Source organism: Crinia signifera, chromosome 1 (genome assembly GCF_055691185.1).
Source record: "Crinia signifera chromosome 1, ASM5569118v1, whole genome shotgun sequence".
Classification (NCBI taxonomy): Eukaryota; Metazoa; Chordata; class Amphibia; order Anura; family Myobatrachidae; genus Crinia; species Crinia signifera.
In genome coordinates this window covers 382528203-382549015 of record NC_139217.1, presented here as the reverse complement: position 1 = coordinate 382549015, position 20813 = coordinate 382528203, and the positions used below count along the sequence as shown (strand labels likewise).

At 44.9% G+C, this 20813-nt stretch overlaps 1 protein-coding gene across 1 annotated transcript in view; it reads right to left on the bottom strand.

Annotated features, from left to right (window-relative positions):
* Positions 1 to 684: 684 nt before the first annotated feature.
* LOC146009086 (coiled-coil domain-containing protein 60-like) overlaps positions 685 to 20813 on the bottom strand; it is a 168619-nt gene continuing 148490 nt past the window's right edge. Inside the window, exons 6-11 of the mRNA XM_083149136.1 lie at positions 18184 to 18288; positions 17681 to 17771; positions 13466 to 13748; positions 8532 to 8619; positions 5160 to 5243; positions 685 to 835 (exon numbers count right to left, since the gene is read on the bottom strand). Coding sequence (XP_083005262.1) covers positions 685 to 835; positions 5160 to 5243; positions 8532 to 8619; positions 13466 to 13748; positions 17681 to 17771; positions 18184 to 18288 — 802 coding nt within the window. The remainder of the gene's footprint in view (positions 836 to 5159; positions 5244 to 8531; positions 8620 to 13465; positions 13749 to 17680; positions 17772 to 18183; positions 18289 to 20813) is intronic.

Below are 20813 nucleotides of genomic sequence, written 5' to 3'. Positions count from 1 at the left end.
CCCTTGAAGATGGGATTTTGGGGGTTATTCTGGTTGACATGCAGCGCTGCTTCGTTCACAGGGCTGCGTGCCATTTTTCAACCGCCTTTCACATATGCCACTGCCCCCAATTTACAGCGCAATTTCCCTCGCACGGCTGCGAATGGATGTTTTGCATAAACATCCATTCACAGCCTATGAGGAAACCCCCACATCAGCCGATATCGAATTATGTGTAAGGTGCCCGCATATCTAAGTGACTCTCAGGCCTCTTAGATTTGCGTACATACTAGACAGGAACTGAGCGGGCAGCTGATATCCGGCGATGTCAGCTGCTCGCCCCCACGTCACAGGGGGATTGCCATGGGAACGACCAGCGTTTAAATGGGAACGCCCATGACACCGCTGGGTATTCCCATGGGTGATTTCCCAGGCTAACCGCCCCACACACCCACGCCTCCCATTCGCAGTCTTGGGTGCTTGTGCCCGGCGAACATGCGCACAACCAAAACATTGGTCCTTGGTGTAAGCGCGCAGAGGACCGAATCAACCAGAGTAACCCCCTTTGCCCAGAGCAACCAATCAGAATCTACTTATTTATTTAGCACCTTCTAGAATATAGTAGATAGAATCTAATTGGTTGTCTGTAGAAACATCCCGTTGTCAATAGAAGATAGAAGATTTGTGCATTGCAAGGTACTGTATTTATACTTGCCTCTCCAGCGCCTCCACCTTGTCATGTATGGACACATCAGCTTCATCTGCCACCTCAAAGAACTTCTCCCTCATCTCAGAACACAAGTTCATTTTCTGCTTAATGAAGACACTTGTTGGGGACAAAGCTGATGCCGGGACACTGCGATGATAAAATAACAGCTGTCACACAATATGGAAGAAGTCATTTCTCTCTTTCTACCTTCATGCATTATCAGCATTATCAGATCAGAGAAAAATATTTATTTTTCCTAAAACAGTTATATCTGTTATATCTTCTTCTCACTTTTAAGCCATAAACCTATTGCAAAGAAACACATGGGTACTCCAATGTCTCACAGTGCCATGTTAACATATAGGCACACTTGGTAGCTGTCCAGAGCCTCACAATTCTAGGCACCTTTGAGCAGGGGTGGGCGGTGGTGACACAAGCAGAGTGGTGAGCCAGCATTCTCTCCCTGCCTCCCAGCCAAACAATGAATAGCTGTCAGCATCAGGGCCTGATTAAAGGTTCCAGGTGCCCTAGGCCAGTGACGGCTAACCTTGACACTCCATCTGTTGTTCAACTACACATCCCAGCATGCCCTGTATCAGTTTTCGCATGGCCAAATAGTAAAACTGTAGCAGGACATGCTATGCTGTTCAACAACAGCTGGTGTGTCAAGGTTAGCCATCACTGCCCTAGGCTAATACACATGTAGCTCCCCTTGTAATGCTGCTAAACACACGTGTATGGGCGTTCAGGGACTCGCCATTCATACTGCACATGTGCATGTAATGAGGGTTATACAATTGGCGTGTAAGAACTAATGCTTGTGGCATGGGAAGCAGGCTTTGGCTTTAGGCTGCCCAGCCGGCACTGTAGCAGAATGTACATAATGTAATGGTTCCATCGGTAAGTTAAATTGGCACAGCCATCTGGCAGCCATCTTATGAAGTTTAACCCCCACGTTACTTCGCGACTGGTGATAGCTAGCAAGTATGGATAAATTATGCTTTACATTTATTCCTCGGCTGTCACCCTTAAATCCATTACCGCTGTGCCCACTGCCATATCTACCTCTAACTCCTTTACCTATCTACACTACTATATATACAGCCCAGAATCCACTAACCCTGTGCCCACTACCATATCTACCCAATTTCACTACCCATGCCCAATGCCATATCTAACTCTGCCCACTGTCATACCTACTACCACTAACTCCAGTGGCCATGTGTTCATTGCCTTATCTACTCCTCACTAAAATAACCCTATGCCAAATAATATGCAGTATACTGTATGCACAGCTGACTTCACTAGCCCTCTGCCCACTATATCTACCCCACTATGGTTTTTGCACCTTGAAAAAGGGGTCTGTGAACACCAAAACGTTGGTTTGCCCATGCACTTTATTTTATTTAGAAGCAATTAGCTTAGTGGGCTATTCTGCGTAAGAAAATTGCATTGCATGCGATTTTTGCATGCGATGCAATGCGATTTTCCTATGTAATTTATTCACTGCTCTCTGGCCTTGGGCGGTGCAATAAGATCGCATCGCACCACGTCGGATCACACCGCACATAAAATCGCATGTGATCACATGCGATTTTATAGGGTGCGATGCCATTTAATTTACTATACACTTATATGACATACAATGGGATTTTGGCTACCCACCACTATCCACGCCACCCCGAAGCGTGGCGAGGGGCGGCGGAATGCGTCCTCCCGACCTTTTCATACCCCCACTATCCACGTCAGCGTGGAGTTGACTATATATAGCGCAGCGAGCCACCGAGCCCAACTTGTGGCGAGCGGACGCGGATTACGTTACATGTATTCCGCATCCGCTCGCCATGCTTTGGGCTTGGTGGCTCGCTGCGCTCGCCACACTATATAACATCAATTCCATGCCGATGTGGATAGTGGTGGTATGAAAAGGTCGGGAGGACGCGTGCCGCCGCCGCTCGCCACATTTTGAGGTGGCGTGGATAGTGGGGGGGTGCCTAAATCCCATTGTATGTCATATAACTGTACAGTAAATGAAATGGCATCGCACCCTATAAAATCGCAGGCGATCGCATCACATGCAAAAAAAACCATATGTTAATTGGGCGCCCTGCTAATTCATAAGTATCATTTAGAATTTTTTTTACTTACAAACAGTCTCTGAGTGCCGCTGCTTTTTTCTTCTGATATATATATAATCTGACATCACTAATCCTGTGCCCACTACTATATTTACTCTTGTACAGGAGCGGATTGGCCATTATATCTACTGGGAACTTTCCCGGGAGGCCGACACTACAGAGCCCGCCGTCAAAAGTTGCGCATGCGCACAGCCACACTGACAGTGACAGGCTGGGGCTGAGGACGGGGCTGCTCAGCCGCTCAGCGGCAGGAGGCGTTGCCCAGTCACTGTGTGAGACCCTGCCTCCTCTGTCTGTCATTAGTGGGTGGCTGCCGTCAGAGAGAGTGGCCCCGCCTCCTCCTGCCCGCTGTTCTATCTGTCTATTTCACTGACTGCCCCTCTTCCTCCAGCCTCCACAACATGGACCATGCCAAGAATAATGAATAAGGCCATGGTGATCACATAATGTATAAAATAAAAATATGAGTGATTCCCCGATCGGCGGCAACGCCGCACACAGTGCCCTGCTGGCTGCTACTATATGTGGCCCCGCCTCATCCCACCCGCTGTTTTCCGAGTGACGAGTCCCAAAGAACAGTGGTAACTAACAGGCCCTGTTAGTTAATACTGTTCTCCAGGACTCGGTCACTGTAATGTGTAGTGGGCATAACGGCGTGTGCTGTAACGTGTACTGGGCATAATGGCGTGTGCTGTAACGTGTACTGGGCATAACGGCGTGTGCTGTAATGTGTAGTGGGCATAATGGCGTGTGTTGTAACGTGTACTGGGCATAACGGCGTGTGCTGTAACGTGTACTGGGCATAATGGCATGTGTTGTAAAGTGTACTGGGCATAACGGCGTGTGCTGTAACGTGTCCTGGGCATATTGGCGTGTGTTGTAACGTGTACTGGGCATAACGGCGTGTGCTGTAACGTGTATTGGGCATAATGGCGTGTGCTGTAACGTGTACTGGACATAACCGTGTGTGTTGTAACCTCTTTTGCTCCTCCTATCCTACCTCCGTTCCCCTCCGTTCCTACTTATCCTGTTGTTTTTCGTTCGTCCACCCACCTATTTTTAGTATGTTAACTCTTATGAGTAGGGTCCTCCTGCCTCACGTACTCACCCTACCTCTTTACCTCACCTGTCCTCCTTTCCTGTTCTTCTCTTCCTCTGCTTCATCTTCAGTCTCCTCGACAATTTTGACACCTACTTCTGAACTGATGCTGATTTTATTTCTACCAGCTATACCCCTATTTATACTGTATTTTTCAACACACCCTGTACGTTACCTTGTCATTTGTTTTTTGATTGCTATGTACGGCGCTGCGGACACTTTGCAGCGTCTTATAAATAAACGTACTACTACTACTACTGGGCATAATGGTGTGTGCTGTAACGTGTACTGGGAATAACGGCGTGTGCTGTAACGTGTACTAGGCATAACAGCGTTTGTTGTAAGGTGTACTGGGCATACCGGCGTGTGCTGTAATGTGTACTGGGCATGTGATCCTGGTTGGTGTACATAGTGTTTTCTGGCTCTTTCCAGAGAGAGGCAATGTCCACTATCGACATACAGTATCAACATCCTGTCATACAGTCTCAGCAACAAACAAAATATTGATGAATCTGATATTCAGACACTATTGATGCTTTAGTTTAGCCTGTCAACAATGTATCTAAGCGTAGTGATGTGGTAATCCTGCCTACTGTTATGTTGGCTCTGTCCATTATTGATTTGTTGCCACCCACAGAAATATTCCAGGGCCACTTTTAGTCTCCAATCTGCCCCTGCTCCTGTATGCACTAATCCTGTACTTACTGCAATGAAGCATTTGGGCAGTATGGATGGTGTTATGGTTAGCATTACTGTCTCACAGCACTGAGGTCATGGGTTTGATTAATTGCCACCCAATGAAAAATGGAACCTGGTTTGTAAGTGTGAACGTGTAAATGTGTATAGGGCATATCAAATGGGGTAAGTGTTTTTAACACCAGTATATTGCCTAGGGCCCAATGAGGGCTAAATCCATCTTTGCTTTCTATGCTGTTGAGATGGCCTTTTGTCCCAACAATTTTTGCATTAATCATTCTTGCTGAAAACTTTTGGCTGCTGTTTTTATGTATGTTAAGTATGTTATATAGTATTATGGCAAATATGACTTTCTTAATATCACTTGCAGAAAATATACTGTTTTAATTAAACAATAGCATATAGAAATTCTAAATTAATACACATTATTCGGCAACACTTCTGCATCAACAAAGCCTCTATTATGGATTTCATTTTCTGTCGGGAACATATATGCTGTGGTACATTGTATACTCGGTTGATTAAAACTAACACCAACCTTTTTGGTCTTTGTGTGATGCTCTTGTTAATACCCCGATCCTCATTAATTAACGGTTCTCTGATTTGAGCTTGGGATGAGTCACTGTGAGACAAAAAATACAATTCACACTGCACATGTAAGATCTCATCTCTTTCATAATGAATTGTTTCAAAGTCCGGAGGATCTTTCTTTATTACATCAAAACTATAATGATTTGGGTCATTGGCTAATATCTCTAATTAAAAGCTATAAAATTCAGAATTCACCTTGTCTCTTATACAAATAGGGATTTAAAATCGATGTGATAAAGTATCATAATCAGCAAGGAAAGGGCGTCTCCCAACAGCAGCCACTGTTGCCTGTGCAATGGACAGCAGAACAGTCCCCAAAAAATCTGGACTGTCCCACGAAGATTGGATAAGTGAGAAGGTATGCTTAATGGTGAATGATATATGGCAGTGGATCCTAAATCCAGTCCTCAAGGCCCTGTAACAGTCCATGTGTTCAGTATATCCATGATTACCCACAGGTGAGTTAATTGATACCTCATTTTGATTCAACCATCTGTGCTGTGTCATGAATATTCTTAAAATATAGACAATTAAGATGCCTTGAGGTCCGTGTATGGGAACTACTGCTTTTTGGCAATAAGCCAAGTGAAGTCATTGTTAATACACCTACTGTATATATGTAATGTTGTGATGGGGGAAGTAAAGCTCTAGCTTACAGGTAAACAAAGTTCATACTGGCTGACTTTATCTCTGGGCAGCGTAATGCCACGCAGGCAGAGCCATGATAACATGATTCAAAGTGACTCAATAGGCAATTGGGTGTCAATCAGGAGGGTTCGCTGCTCTCCTGGATGTCAGGGATAACAACCCAAAAATCAGAACAGTATTCCAGTATGATAAATTTATCAACAGACAGGGAAATGTGCCAGAGGGATGGAAAAATAACCTTAAGCTGCAACAACTCTGACCAGAAAAGGTCTAATACAGTGGGTCCCAAACTGTAAGCCTAGGAACCCTAGGGTACTGTTAGGCACTTGCAGAGGGGCCATCTTGTTGGTGTTCCAGGACCGAATAGAAATTATTTATGGTCAAAGTGATAGACAAAACCACTACATAAGCCTATCAGATAGTCATAATTTACTTAATTTACCCTTAAAATACTTTTATCATAGAGGTTCTGTGAAATGCTGATACTCAAGGGCACCGTGATTCAATTACGTTTGGGAACCACTGGTCTAATAAGTAGAATGAGAAGAAAGTGACTCATGTAGAGAAGAACTACAGTAGTTCAGCAGATGATTTATCCACAGAATATCAGTAAGTTTAAGGCTCTAATTTATTTATCAAATTTATTAATCAAATTCAAAATAGAACTGGGAAAAAAAATCTGTAATAAATAACCATATTTGCAGTATGCAGAAATTCCTCACATTGACCAGATTTCAGTACTTCCGATCCATGGACACCATTTGCCATGTCAATGTAGATTCACAAAATTCAGTATCACTATTGACCACTCTGAGCTACAAAGTTGCAGATGACTGCAAGTAGTTTGCCCCGCACAGACAGAAAGAAAACCCACCAAATATTGCAGATCGTCATCTACTTGCGAATCCATATGTGACAGACAGGTTGATAGAGGCCAGAGCTGACCTCCCTTAAACCGCTTGGACACACCTGCATTTTTTCTGACACTCCCTGAAAATGCCAATTGTCCACCCCCTCAACGCGGTTTCCTGTCAGTCAACCTCTGGCCAAATCGGTCAATTGCATTTTGATCCATATTTAACCTTGCACACCCTGCTACGATAATTTCTCGATCTGTGATTTTGCTAATCAGCGGGCAACTCTGAATCAGGACCACAGTGTGAATGAAATAAGGATTTTATTGGCGACAATGTGAGGAAGCAATCAATAAACACTGAGAGGTGTAAGAGTTACTCTACTTGCATATCTCTTATATAATACCCCAGAACTGTCACTTTGTGAGTGTGTGTATAACGCTGGGTGGAGTCATGGGCGGAGTTATACACACAGTCACAGTGTGAGCACCTATAGCTGCCACAGGGCACCACACAATAGAACCATAATGTAAACAAATCTGCACACACACTTATAGGTAAATTATCCCGCCACACAACTGCTATATACATATATAAGTGCCCGGTAAACACAAATGGAGGTCCCCTGACATCACCGCTAGAGACGTGGCCCTCTGCCGAACAGGGCCGTACTTCTAAGTAGCGCATACACCCAGCCCCAGCGTACGCACCACCCCCTTCCTCACCACCAATGGAGCGCTTCTAAGCCGGCCGCATCCTCCCCCGGGGGAGGGGGGGGCTCATTTCAAAGCCCCCCACACCCCCCCTGGAGCTACTCAGCAGCAGCGGCAACTGCATCTATTCCCCCCCCCCCAAAGTCACTCGCCGGCTGGTGCCACGTCACACTCGTGCACTCCCCCTGCAGCCATGCGCCAGACGCATCACCACCCCCTTGGAGCGGGTGAGCCCCAGGACACCCCCACCCCCTTGCACCAGCCCTGTCTGCAGGAGCCCCAGCGCACATGACATGATCCCTCTAAGTCCCTTTTCCTGTCTTACTCTCACTCCCCCTCTCTGTCTCACCTCTCTCTCCCTTCCCTTTCTCTTTCCTTTTTCTCACTCTCCCCATGCCCTTTTTTCTTTCCTGGGTGCTCCCCCCCCCCCCTGAGATCTTCCGGCAGTCTCGCCGGCGTGCCTCCTCTTTCCCCCAGCCCCCCCTACCCACAATCCCCCGCCACCATCCCCAGCATCACCAGCCCACCTGTTCATTCCTCGCCAAGTTCCACACCCCCCTACCCCAACAATCTCGCTCCAGTGTTCATAATGCACATCCTCAATCCCCCAGCAGGTACCGCAGCCCCCCTCCCCCCGTGGTCTTCACACCTCCTCAATCCCCCGCCAGGTTCCCCATGAGCAGCACCCAAACACCCCCCCTCCCCCCCACACACCACCTCCTGCAATCTCCTGCCAGTCTCCACAGACCCTCCTCATATCCCACGGCAGCATCCCAAGCATGATTTTGCACACATATTCACCATCCGCGGTACCCATGCATCCATCCACACCACCCCCCGCAACTGCCCATCACTCAACCAGTCCACCCCCGCACCTCACACCCCACACCACCCAACCTGAAAGATCCCGCATGTGTAACTCCAACACCCGCAGTACCCTAATACCTGTGACTATCCCACCCACATCACCCTAACACCCCACCCTCCAACGCCACCACCACACCCACGACACCACCGCACCCACTCCTCCACCACCCACAGCACCCCAGCATCCACTTGCAAAAATTCATAGGGCGCGATAAATCACCTAGTAATAAAATATACCTCCTGAACTTGTACTTGTACTGACTTTCTTCTTCTTCTAAATCCTTGTTCACGCTTTCTGCAATCATCTGCAGTAAAGTCTGTAAGTCTGAAAAATCAAATTATGACATTTCAAAGGCAGCTAAAACATCCATATTAAATGAATACCATAAAAAATGTATGCCTTTTATATTATTTCCTGCACATTTACGCATACAACAACAGATTTACATCTGGTATTCCACTTATGAGAGTCATAAATATTGAAATCATGTTATACCAGACAAGAATTCCTAAAATAAACAAATCAGCAACTTATAATATCTGTCTTTTACAATTAACCCTATTTATGTGGATTTTGACACATGTACAGAACAGCATATTAAGTGAAAAATGTTTGTGATGTTATCGTTTTTCTCTATGAAATGTATAAAAAAATCGAAGTGTGGAAATTGCTCCTCAGGATTGGTATGCAGAAAAAGTTAATAACAAACACTTTAAATGGCATTAATTGAATTTTAAAAGTAAATACTTAGCATACATGGAATGGTAAAGGCCTGAGTGGGGTATCAATGGCTGATGGTCGGGATCCCAATGGTCAGTATACTGACGGTACTCCAACAGGAAGGTGAGTGCTCACCACAGGTCCTATTCTCCCTCTATGGGGCTCATGGACACCCACAAGTGAGAACAGCACCTGTTGGTCAGCATCCGACTGTCAGGCAGTTGAACAGTCAGGAGTTTGACGTTGGTATACTGGTCATCCTGCACCCTATGTCCCTCACTCAGGTTGGATCGCATAAGTGATCCACTCCACATTACCAAATAATCAGCTGCACAATAACTGTATTGTAAATGCCTCTACCTGAACGACAGGAAGAGACGTTTACAGGGAAGGACGGGTGTGGAGGCAACTGGCATTCTAGAAATTGTGGGTTTCCTGGACATGGCGAGGTCAAATACTAAATCTGCAATGCGGTTTTACTTGGCTTCAAAAGGTCCCCTGTCACTGCAAGCCTTAGTAAGGTCAGACATACTCAGGCTGCTGTCGCAGATATTCATCCAGGACTGCAGTCATAATTTAGTTTCAGCAATCAAAATGCAGGAAGGAGGTGGTATGCAAATGCTACATGTGATATGACTATATCACATGTAGCATGGAACAACTAACTATTTTATACCACATCATCCTGCTTATCTACAGTATCTGCCAATTTTAGCTTTAACAAAATCAGTACACAGTCATTACGCATTTCCTTTATCTGCTCTTATTCCTTAATCTATACTTCACATTCACCTCCTGAGCTAATCTGTAGGCCTCTTTTCGTCACTTTTTAGATTCTCAGCATACTGTAGGTGTATTTGTGGTCGCAGGACCCTGGATGTTAGACACCACAAAACCAATACCAATTGACAGTCCAGTTTCAAGGGCAAACATCAGCAGATAAGTAGAATATATTTTTAGGTGCCCATACACTAGGGGGATTCCACGGCAATTTGTCCACTTTTCATCCAATTCCGGCTATACATTTGATGAAAAGTGTTAACACCACATGTTTGACATCTGGTCCAATGTGATGTGCAGTCCCGTGAGCATATCATGTATCAGTAGCGGAGCAGGAAATTTATCGTGATCATACAGAAAGTACAGTAGTTGAAAATCCGGTTCTGAATGAGACAGAAGGCGAGGAACCAGGGAGTAGACCGCAACAGGCCATGAGGAAAGCCAAGGTAACACCAAGGGATCAGAAGGAATCAGGTCACAAAAATAGGTTCATATATTCTAGCAGCATAGACCACTCACTGTTCATATTACCTTCGGGGCAGTATGGATGGTGTAATGGTTAGCATTACTGCCTCACAGCACTGAGGTCATCGGTTCGATTCCCATCATGGCTCTAACTGTGCAGAGTTTTTATATTATCCCCGTACTTGTGTGGGCTTACTCTGGGTACTCCGGTTTCCTCCCACAATCCAAAAATATACTGGTAGGCTATTTCGCTCCCTATAAATGAATCCTAGAATATTTTTGTGTGTTTATATGTGGTAGATTGTAAGCTCCACTGGGACAGGGTCTGATGTGAATGTTCAAATATTCTCTGTAAAGTGCTACGGAATATGTGTGCGCTATATAAGAAACTGTTTATAAATAATAAATAAATATTACTTTGGGAGCCAAAAGATGATGCTGGAGCTGCTGCATCACTCTAAAGAAGGTAAATCTAAGTGTAAACTAGGCCATCAGTGATGATATGTCAACTTACTAATATATGAACCTTTTTATTACGGTCTAAATGGGGATTGTTAACATAGGGAATGTTGACATTATGGCTATGCAGTCATTATCATATCAACATGATAAATGTAGACATTGACTGTCAACATAGCATACCACATCCATGTCTTGTAAGTCATATTTTTCATTTACCATGAGGAGTGACTTGTCCTACAGACCACAATTCCTTTTGAGACAAATGTGTTCTATTATTTCCATATGGATTAAGTAATTGTGGCTATGGACCATTCTATGCTTGTGCTTGGTCCAAAATAATTATTTGTCCAATATCATGGTTAGCCAGACTCCAAGCTGTCCACTGCTAGGTGTATTTCTCCATCCATTCGGCAGGCTTACTTGTAGGAGCAGCAGTCTGTTCCTGATATTTGTAAGCAGGGCTTAAAGTGGTCATGCAGAGGTGGGGGAACTCATTTCACTATGTCACCTAATTATGCTCCCCTCCACCCATTAGGCAGAGACAGGGCCAGTGGTAGGATTTTCGGCATCCCCATGCAAACTAGAATGCTTTTCTGAGAGAATTACTGTGCAGGGCCAATGTGGAGGTTAAAATGTTCCACCTCATCATTAGAGGTGGTGGAACTCAGTTATACTGTGTTCCCCCTCACTTTAACCCCTGTTTGTAAGACACATTCTGGTCAAGCATGTTCTCACTCCTTGTAGATCCCAGAGTTGCACAATGCTCTAGTGCACACAGACAAAAGGTGAATATTACATTGGCATTACTGGGGACTAAACACTGCTTCCTTGTTGGCAGGCATAGCTTTGGCCGAGGGACACCATATTATACAAAAACATTATTGTGTTCCTTGTTGACATGCAGCTTTCATCTGTATTAATTCCAGCAAAAAGACATGTGGGCAGTGTTCTAAATGCAAGGACATAATCAATCCGTCAGCACAACATCTGCAGATTTTGCATATGCCAGTAAATGATAAGTATCCATCAATGTTTTGGATAAGAGAGGTTGATCATAAATCTGTCACGCCATAACTAGACAAAAGCAGTGTGATGTATTAGGTTCTAACAACCTCTTGATATTATACATGCATTATAAAAGTATTTCATAAAGCATAAACACATGTTGTGCAGTGTTAGAGTACCCATAATGCATCATCTAGAACATCAATTCCTAGCAACAAACAGGAGACAGACATGCAGTAGCTGTGAATATATGGAAATTCTCATTATTTAGTATTTTACAAAGGTTAAAAGCGCCTTTTGGTTTGAGGATTGGCAAAGTAAATCAAACCATGGTTAAATTCCTATATAATAGCTTAATAATAAGTAAAATTACAAAATTATTAAAAAATGTGTTTGAGACACACGGTGGACCAAAATTAAATAAATTGTGCCCAGTTATACGAATTCAAATTTGCAAGCAAACATAATCCCAGCATGCATTTATTTTGACAGAAATCTGTATCTCTGAGACCTGTCCACAGCTGGCTGCATAAGCAGGGCCGGTGCTAGGCACCGACGCACCCCAGGCAGGGGGGCGCCCCAGCGCCACCGCGCCGCTACAGGGGTGGGGGGTGGGGGTGACGTGGTCGCTCCACTGGGGGAGTGGTGGCTTGGGTTGCCGGGTGTGATGCGGCCGCTGCTGCTGCATCGCTCCACGGCGGGGTTGGGGTGGCGGGTGGACGGCCGGGATGCCACCAAGTCATTCGACGGGGGGAGGGGGACCGATGTGGTGGCAGCCGACGAGGTTGCTGGGGGGGAGTGACAGCAGCCACTCACCTTCATCCAGGGGGGGTCCGTGCTCCCGACACAGGGTTGGAGTGGCGGGCGGGCGGCCAGGATGCCGCCAAGTCATTCCACAGGGGGGAGGGGGGCGATGCAGTGGTGGCCACCGAGGTTGCTGGGGGGAGTGACAGTAGCCATTCACCTCCATACCTCCATCCGGGGGGGTCCCTGCTCCCGACTACCGCCCTCCAGTGGCCGGCGCCCTAGGCAAATGCCTAATGCTGCCTAGTGGTGGCGCCGGCCCTGTGCATAAGTAATTCTGTTGTTGTGACTTCCTCCCCAATACAGTACTGCCCCATGACATACTTGGATTAGGTACAACCATCCCTGATCCTAATGTGTTATTGTGTCATTGTAGGTACATATTCGGTCGCTAAAAACAACCTCTAATTGCATACCACAATAATAACCATCGGTCATTTATCGCTATATCTGGTTCGTTTTCGAATGCAGAAATTGCTCTGGGGATAATTGGATACCTCCTATACGAGATACTCAGTCATACAGCTGTATTAGTGAGCAGTGTACATCACTAGCATACATGACATATAATCCCTGCACAGTTTAAAAAGTGGAGATTTGTGGCCATGAGTAAAAGATAAGGAGATGGAGAAATTAATATGATATGGAGAAAAAATTAGGAGGAGGAATGATGATGGAGGAGGAACATGAATGTTGATGTGGAGTAGGAATGATAATGATAAAGGGAGTGGTTTACTGTGGCATAATGTGTATAAGGGGCTATACTATTGTGCAATTGTTTTAAGGGGCTCTTGTGTGTTGTGTATGTAAATTGGTACTATTTTATGGTCACCACCTTTCCCTACAAAGTCACGCTGTGGCATGCTATCCCTGTTATGGGGGGGACACCAAACCTCTTTCTGGCACAGGACACTGAGAAAATAACAATACTTACAGTCAGATAGAGTTTCCTCATCATCCTCTTTGCTCAGTTTGGCTGGAGAATGACTAGAACTATTAATGGTAGATTCCAAGTCCTCCCCACCATCTTGCAAGGCTTCTGAGGGGGTAGTGCCCCATGGTGTCATCTCATCTGAACTTTGGAGAAGGGAAGAGACACTGCCTATGGTCGGTGAGACGGCCAATGAAAGTCCACTATAGCGAGAGGTACTGAGGAAGGATAACCTTCGTGCCCGCTGTATGTGACTTCGGATAAATTTCTGACTTTGCCTTTTACTCTGAGAATTGGGAAACACATATAATGAGATTTTTAGTATCACAGACATAGTTAGTAAATAAGGATAACACACATTGTAAAATCATTTAGAATTGCTGCATGAACCAAATTGGAGTTATTGATTCTAAATTATTGGTGCAGATATATGGTGAGCCTGGGTCAGGCAACATGAATGTGGGAAGGGGATTTACGTTCGGCTAGCATCAAAGTCAATGATTTATTTATTTGCTTTGCATTCACCATGGACAACTTATATAATAAAAAGATAATGCTGCTCCTCACCTCTACAGGGGAATTCAAGTGTTTTGTGCCCTGGCGGCCACTAGATGGCACCCGATGGAGCAATTCAAGTGTTGCTCCATTTGGGCGCACATAGCCACTATGCTGACATTACTGTTCTGTTTTCCCATCATTTTGACAGACTGGTAACTAGTTATAGCAGCGTTTCTCAAATTGCGGGTCCCGACCTTCTCAACATGGGGTCACGACTCCGGATTACTGACCATCAGGCTAAATCAAGGAGTCCGAAAAATCTGTTGAATTGTCTGTTATTTTAGACTCCTCCCATCATTTTGTGCCTCCACAATGCTGCCATGTATGTGCTGTCTGCTGACTACACATGTGATGCGATGACCTTCTGCAGTAACTTGCGGGACTGGCTAGTGTGCAGTCAGGGAAGGGAGGGTTAGGCTTAGGCACTAGTGGGGCAATTTAGGGTTAGGATGTGGAGGGAGGGGGTTAGGTTTAGGCACTTACAGAGGGGGCTAGGTGTAGGAGAATGTTTGATGCTTTGCAAATGACCCTCTGTAAAGATTTGTAAAATTCAGTCATTCTCTTTCTGCCCTCTGGTGTATAAATGTGTTATAGCAGGTTAGTATACAGTATAGTAATAAATTGTTTTATGGTCCGTCTGTGTATTTCAACAATAAACAAAGAGATGTGCCAAAACAATCCACAGTTTAATTCAGTGTGGAAAGTAACTCCTAAGCCCTAGGCATTTAACCAATGAAAGCTGGCTAAATGAATCAGCATAGGATAGACACAACATTATACCTCCCAACAGTCCCGATTACAGCGGGACAGTCCCGATTATCAGGGCCTGTCCCGCTGTCCCTCCCGCGGCTGGCAGTGTCCCGCGGTGAGGGGGGGCTGTTGGGAGTCCCCCCTGTCGACTGCTAAGCAGCGGGGAATAAACGCATGCGCACAGCGTCTATTCCCGCAGCCAGGGGGGCTGGGGGCATGGCTAGAGGCTCATAGAGCCTCTGGGTCATGCCCCCATAGCGGCAAAATGGGGGCATGGCCTCGCGGGAGAGCCGCAAGTATAGGCCACGCCCCCCAAAATTTTTGGCGCGCAGCAGCTGTGTCCGAGTCCGGCGCAGAGAAAGTTGGGAGGTATGACAACATTGTTTGCCAAGCAACAGGTGCTGAGAAACACCTGCAGAAGTGGAAACCTTTTTACTTATTTTATATGCTTTATTCATGGAGTCAATGCAATGGGATGCTAGTAAAGCATGTCAGGCTACCTCACAGCAGTACCAGGAAGTCATGTTTCCCAAATAAACCGTTTTCTTGCCGATGCTGCTGTGTACCCTGACTCTGAGCGGTACATTTACTAAAGAGAGGATATTGCCCAGAGCAACCAATCAGGATCTGTCTATCATTAATCTTTTGCATCCTAGAAAATGATAGACAGAATTTGTTTTCGTTGCTATAGTCAACATCACCACTATTTTTGGAAGTTTTAGTAAATTTACCCCTGAGAACGTATCCTGGTAAAACTTACAGAAGACACTCTAGGAGTAAGGGGCCTGATTCCGACCTTCTCGCTAAGCTACATATATTCTCTGCCTAGCGAGCATGTAAACGCCTCCCTGCCGAACGCAAACACCCCCCGCCGCACAAAATCCTGCACTAGCACGCGAGTAGATGTGTACTCTTATACATCCACTTGCACGCGGGCGCAAGTCTTTACTTACTTCTGAGATGCCCGCTCTCTGGCGAATTGTGGCGGGTGCTGATGTGCAGCTGCACACCCCGAGGATGCAATGGCACAACTGCGTTCTCAGGGGTACGCCAAGCATTTCAATGGGTGCGCACACTGTTTATGTGAGCACACCCATAAAACACTGGGCAGTCCCCTGCGTCTGCCCCCTTCCTGCCCGCCATTAAGAGGGAAGGCTCGCCGAAGGTATTTGCTCCCAGACTTTGCACATGCACTAACCCACACCATACAAGGAATTCTTTCCCTGCAGAGCTTAAGAAGAGGACAGAAGCTATTATAGTTGTGAATTTGTCTTTTCAAACTTCCCCAGTAACCGGATTAAGACAAACTAGTAAATTTTGGCCTAAATCAGTGTCAACACTTATTTGTCCACATTATTATTATTATAAGTTTCCTACACAGCGCAACAAGTTCCGTTGTGCTTTACAATTGGAAATAGGGATAAAACAAACTGGGTAGTTACAAACAGTAAAAATGATAGGAGGCCCTGCTCGCAAGCTCACAAAATAGAGGCCTCACTGAGTTGATCGCTGATGAAATGATCATGGGAAAGCTGCCTCAGGTTGGTAACTGAGATGTGGCTCACTGTGCAGATACTGCAATGCTTCGTTCCGCAAATGCTCAATAGCATTAGACTCTTCGTGGGCATTACTGACGTCAGGCGGCAGTGCAAATCTCTTATTGGCAGCAATGCCATGTCATGTCAACATAAAGATGTGACATAAATGGTGAACCCTGCACGCTAACAATGCGGCATTCAGATAAAATGCATACAGCAGGGTAAGTCAGTCACTGTACTAGCCCAGTACTTATGCAGGTCTGAAGGAGGTGACACTTGCAGTGTCCCTGGCTCTCAGCTGTGATGCCCATATGCATTATTGGTCACCTGGTTTTAACCGCTTGCCGGATTGTGGAAATGTGCCATCATTCATACTGTAGTTTCCAGCCACAACATCCCTTCTTGGCCTCATAGGGTTAGAACATTTTATTTTATCTTGACATTTCCTACATCCAAATACTGGAGGATATCATATTGCCCAGTTAATTTTGCCAGCTCACTCCCACCAGGCCCCTCGTCATGCACAGTGTATTGAGGCTAGGGGCCTTATTCAGGCCCGTTTGCGGGGACCAGAATATTCACAGTGGCTCCGATGGTGGGAGTGTGTGCAGGGTCATTTCTGCCAGGTGTGTGCGCCACGGCGAACAGGGTGTTCACTGGGCGCATGCACCCAAGTGTGAGGACATGGGTGTGGAGGGGCATGGGTGGGCCATTTGCATATGGGAATGCACATAGTTTCATGGGCGTTCTCATGCAAATGTCCCAATGACACGGGGGTGGGGCGCACCCAGCTGACATCACCAGCTGTCAGCTGCCCGCCCACTTCCTCCCAAGTGTCCACGCATATGTAAGTGTACTGTGTACATTCATTCGCAGGCCCTGTGAGGGAATTGCCCTTGTGAATGGGTGGCGGCCAGGACACCATTCGCAAGGCGGGGTTTGGCGAATTTGCAACCTTGCGAATCAACCAGAATAACCCCCTAGATGTATGGGAACACATCTGTACTAATCCAGAGCTAGAATATAATGATACATATTGGCATATGACTCAGCTTGGACCCATATTCCATAACAGAATCTTATTTGGGACTCTCCTGATATGCAATATATTCAACTGAAGATTTTTAGAAGCCCCAATTAAAGACATTTTGGGTCCAAGGTACAAAAATTGCTTTAGTGGGTACCTATTTTACAAATGTTGCAAACAGAATATATAGCTTTTGTTGATGCCAACAATCTACATATATTTCCCACGCTGCAATAGAATTAACTAGCTGAAAGATTTAGCACTTCATTTACGGAGATCAGATTTATTTACACCTGTGAAAAGCAGTAAAATATCTCTTGGTCTCATAGGAGAAGAAATCATTACCTTCCCTGGAGTGATGAACCGCTCCCACTTCACTTCCACATCCTTCTCTTTATTGATTCTTTTTAATGAAGTTTTAGAGCCACCAGGGTCTCTGATTAAAAGACACAATGGTTAAAGATATATCTCAAGTTTTATTGTAATTCCTTTTTGTTGGCTAAAGGAGTTTTTAAATACAGTATGGTAAATTAATGACTGGTGATGAGTATATTTTTCTATAGTAGGGATTCAAAAACTAGGGGACGCTTATGAAAAATGTCTGCAAACAACTGTTCTCTCATTGTTAAAGAAGATATATATTGCTGACAGTGATTAACACACCTCTGTGGTATAGTTTTCATAAATCTCCATTATTATGTTCTACAGATATTTCTAGAACTACATCAAATGTAGCCACAACTGTAATCATTTGGAGACATTGCGGCTGAGGAGATTATGCCTAATGCATTTGCAAGGTGAAGTATTTTGCACACAGTTGTAATTTAGATATCTTATTTGTACTGTACCTTATGCTCCAACATGTGGATACTGGTCGCATGAAGCCAGATGGATTGGAAGTTAGTGACTCCAACAGCCAATGGAGGGCGCAGAGCTGACGGAAGAGGGATTCCCTGGGGGGATAAGTAAATGTAACCTTTATGTTCATTTTATGTACATTCATGGATGGGATGTGTAGTTTCATAGCAATTACCCACCCCCCCGGTTTAGAGGATGGTTGACCGATGCATTTGATGTGGAGGGTTAAAATGAAAGGACTTTATAGACAAGGTGCATAGTGTTAAGTTGGTACACACTAGATGATATCTCATCCAATCTGGTGGAGTGGGCCACTATTTGGGGCACATTGCCTAGTATACTTGCTATGTCGCTGACAATAAACGCCCCGCTCATTTTCATTGACATCCTTCCATCGTCCTTACACGCAGAGCCAGTGGAAGACATCGCTAGTGAGTGCCAGTGACAGTGTTTCAGAAGGTGATTGCTTAACTAGTCATTGGTGGTGGCAGGTGGGGAGGGGTAGCAGTAGTTCTCATTGTTCATAAAACTAACATGGAAGGGTAAATGGCTTCTTGGTGACAACTCAAGTGCATTCTATGCTATGGTGACTGTCACTCTGGAATTTATAATGATGTTTCATATGCTGCATTTATCGGGATACATATAGGTGACCGGTGGTGAGAATACCAATGTCAGCACCCTGATGGAAGGAATCCTGACAGGGTTCAGGTAAGTGTACTTACTCTAGCCCTCTAACCCTTTCTCCCTGCAGCCTAGGGAGACAATGGGGCATATAGTGTATGGGTTCTATGAGGTTTAGTTACTAAAATGTGAATTCTAGTGAAGATTGGGATGAGGCTTGGACACACTCAGGAAATGCTCCTGACATGCCACCCACATTACCTCCGATAAATGCTCAATGATTGTCAATCACTTTTCAAATAAATTGTCATTATGACTGGCATCAATAGTGACGTACAGTACGTACAGCCCAAGAAACATTGCTCAGATCCACAAACAACTACACTGCGTCCACTTCTGCATTCGACAATAAATCATGAACCTTATTTAAGTATTTGTTAACTTTTCTCAATGAAATCAGGTCATTGTTTAAATTGTTTTATTATTTATATCTTTAAACATAGTAGTAAAAGTCAAGTTAGATGCTCATTAGAGCTACTTCTGGCGATCGAATCGCCAACTACCATCATCTGCCGGAAAGGGGGCGTGCGTGCCTGAGATGCTCACACACTCCATTCCGACAGAGCTCTTCACCACCCTCCGCCGCTTCCCCGCCACTCCTCCATCTCACCCGTAGTCCCTGCACTCCACCCTATAAAAAACATTCGATGCCCAATCGATTTTCTAAAATCGGTGCCTGAAGCGAAAATGGACCGAGATTCCGCTCCCTGCCCACTGCTCACGCGTCCCAGTCAGATGGAGTGCCACTTAGCTAGCGATCACCAGCTAAGGGAATCTGGCGATTCCCAGCACTGGCTGAGAGGCGCTCCATCTGCATGCACTATTTTTCTATTCAATTTTGTTTATAGAAGCAAAATCAAAGAGAAAATTGAATACAAAATCGAATACAAAATCGATTAGAAAATCGGTTGGGCATCGAATGGTTTTTCTACATTCGATGCAGATTCGATCCCAATGCATGCTCCTGCCTAGTGTAAATCAAATAGAAAAATAGTCTTGGCAGGCAAGACTATATATTACAGATCTAATCTTAAAAATCAAATGCAATTTGCATACCATTCGATTCGATCCCGATCAAATCCCGATTCGATCGAATAGCAAGCAAAATCGCACCGTGTGTACCCACTATTAGTTCAACAATTGTATGGTAAAGTTTTGTTTATCTTTTTTTTTCAGAATGACACTTTCATAATTTAGATGTACGTTCATACTTCTAATGGACAGGTAAGATCTAAAAAGTCTTAGTAATCTTGGAGTAGGAATGATTATCTCTACAAGAAAAATGGCTTTATTTTAATTTTATGACATGGTGTATAGCAGTCTGATAAATATAGGTTCTTATCTCTGTTGTGTATAAAGCTATTATGTGAAGCAATTGAAGGGATAATATGTTCTGCTTCAGCAATGAGATAAACCCTTTCCCAACTTTCATGCTGTTTTTGAGAAATGCTTTTATCAGAGGCACAACAGGAGCAACACAATTTTAACGAAGAACAAATGTATGTTTGTGCATTGGGTTCTCTAAAAAGATCCAGCAGTGATTTATGCCTCAATTTGTGCTTTTCCCGGAGCTCTCCACCGGAAGGAGAATTTCAGATGAGAGGTGCGAGGCACCTGGTGTCACAAATCGCAGCCTCTGGATCTAGAAGAGTACACATTATTGGGAATGCTGCCTATCCACACCTATGTTCTGCTCACAATGCCCGCAGTCATCAGGCTGCATCTCTGTGGAAATGCAAAATATTCTGGAGTAGAAGACTGACGCATGCACTGATCTAACATCGGGATAGTAAGCAAACTATTGGCCTTGTAGGCAAGAGGCATTTAGTGTGCTGAGAGGCATTTCTATGGCATCCAGGATAACATTTGCATATAACCAGTGGTGGCTCTTACCCTTTTGGAGGACGGAGCAGCCATGCTCCCTGCACGTTCCGGT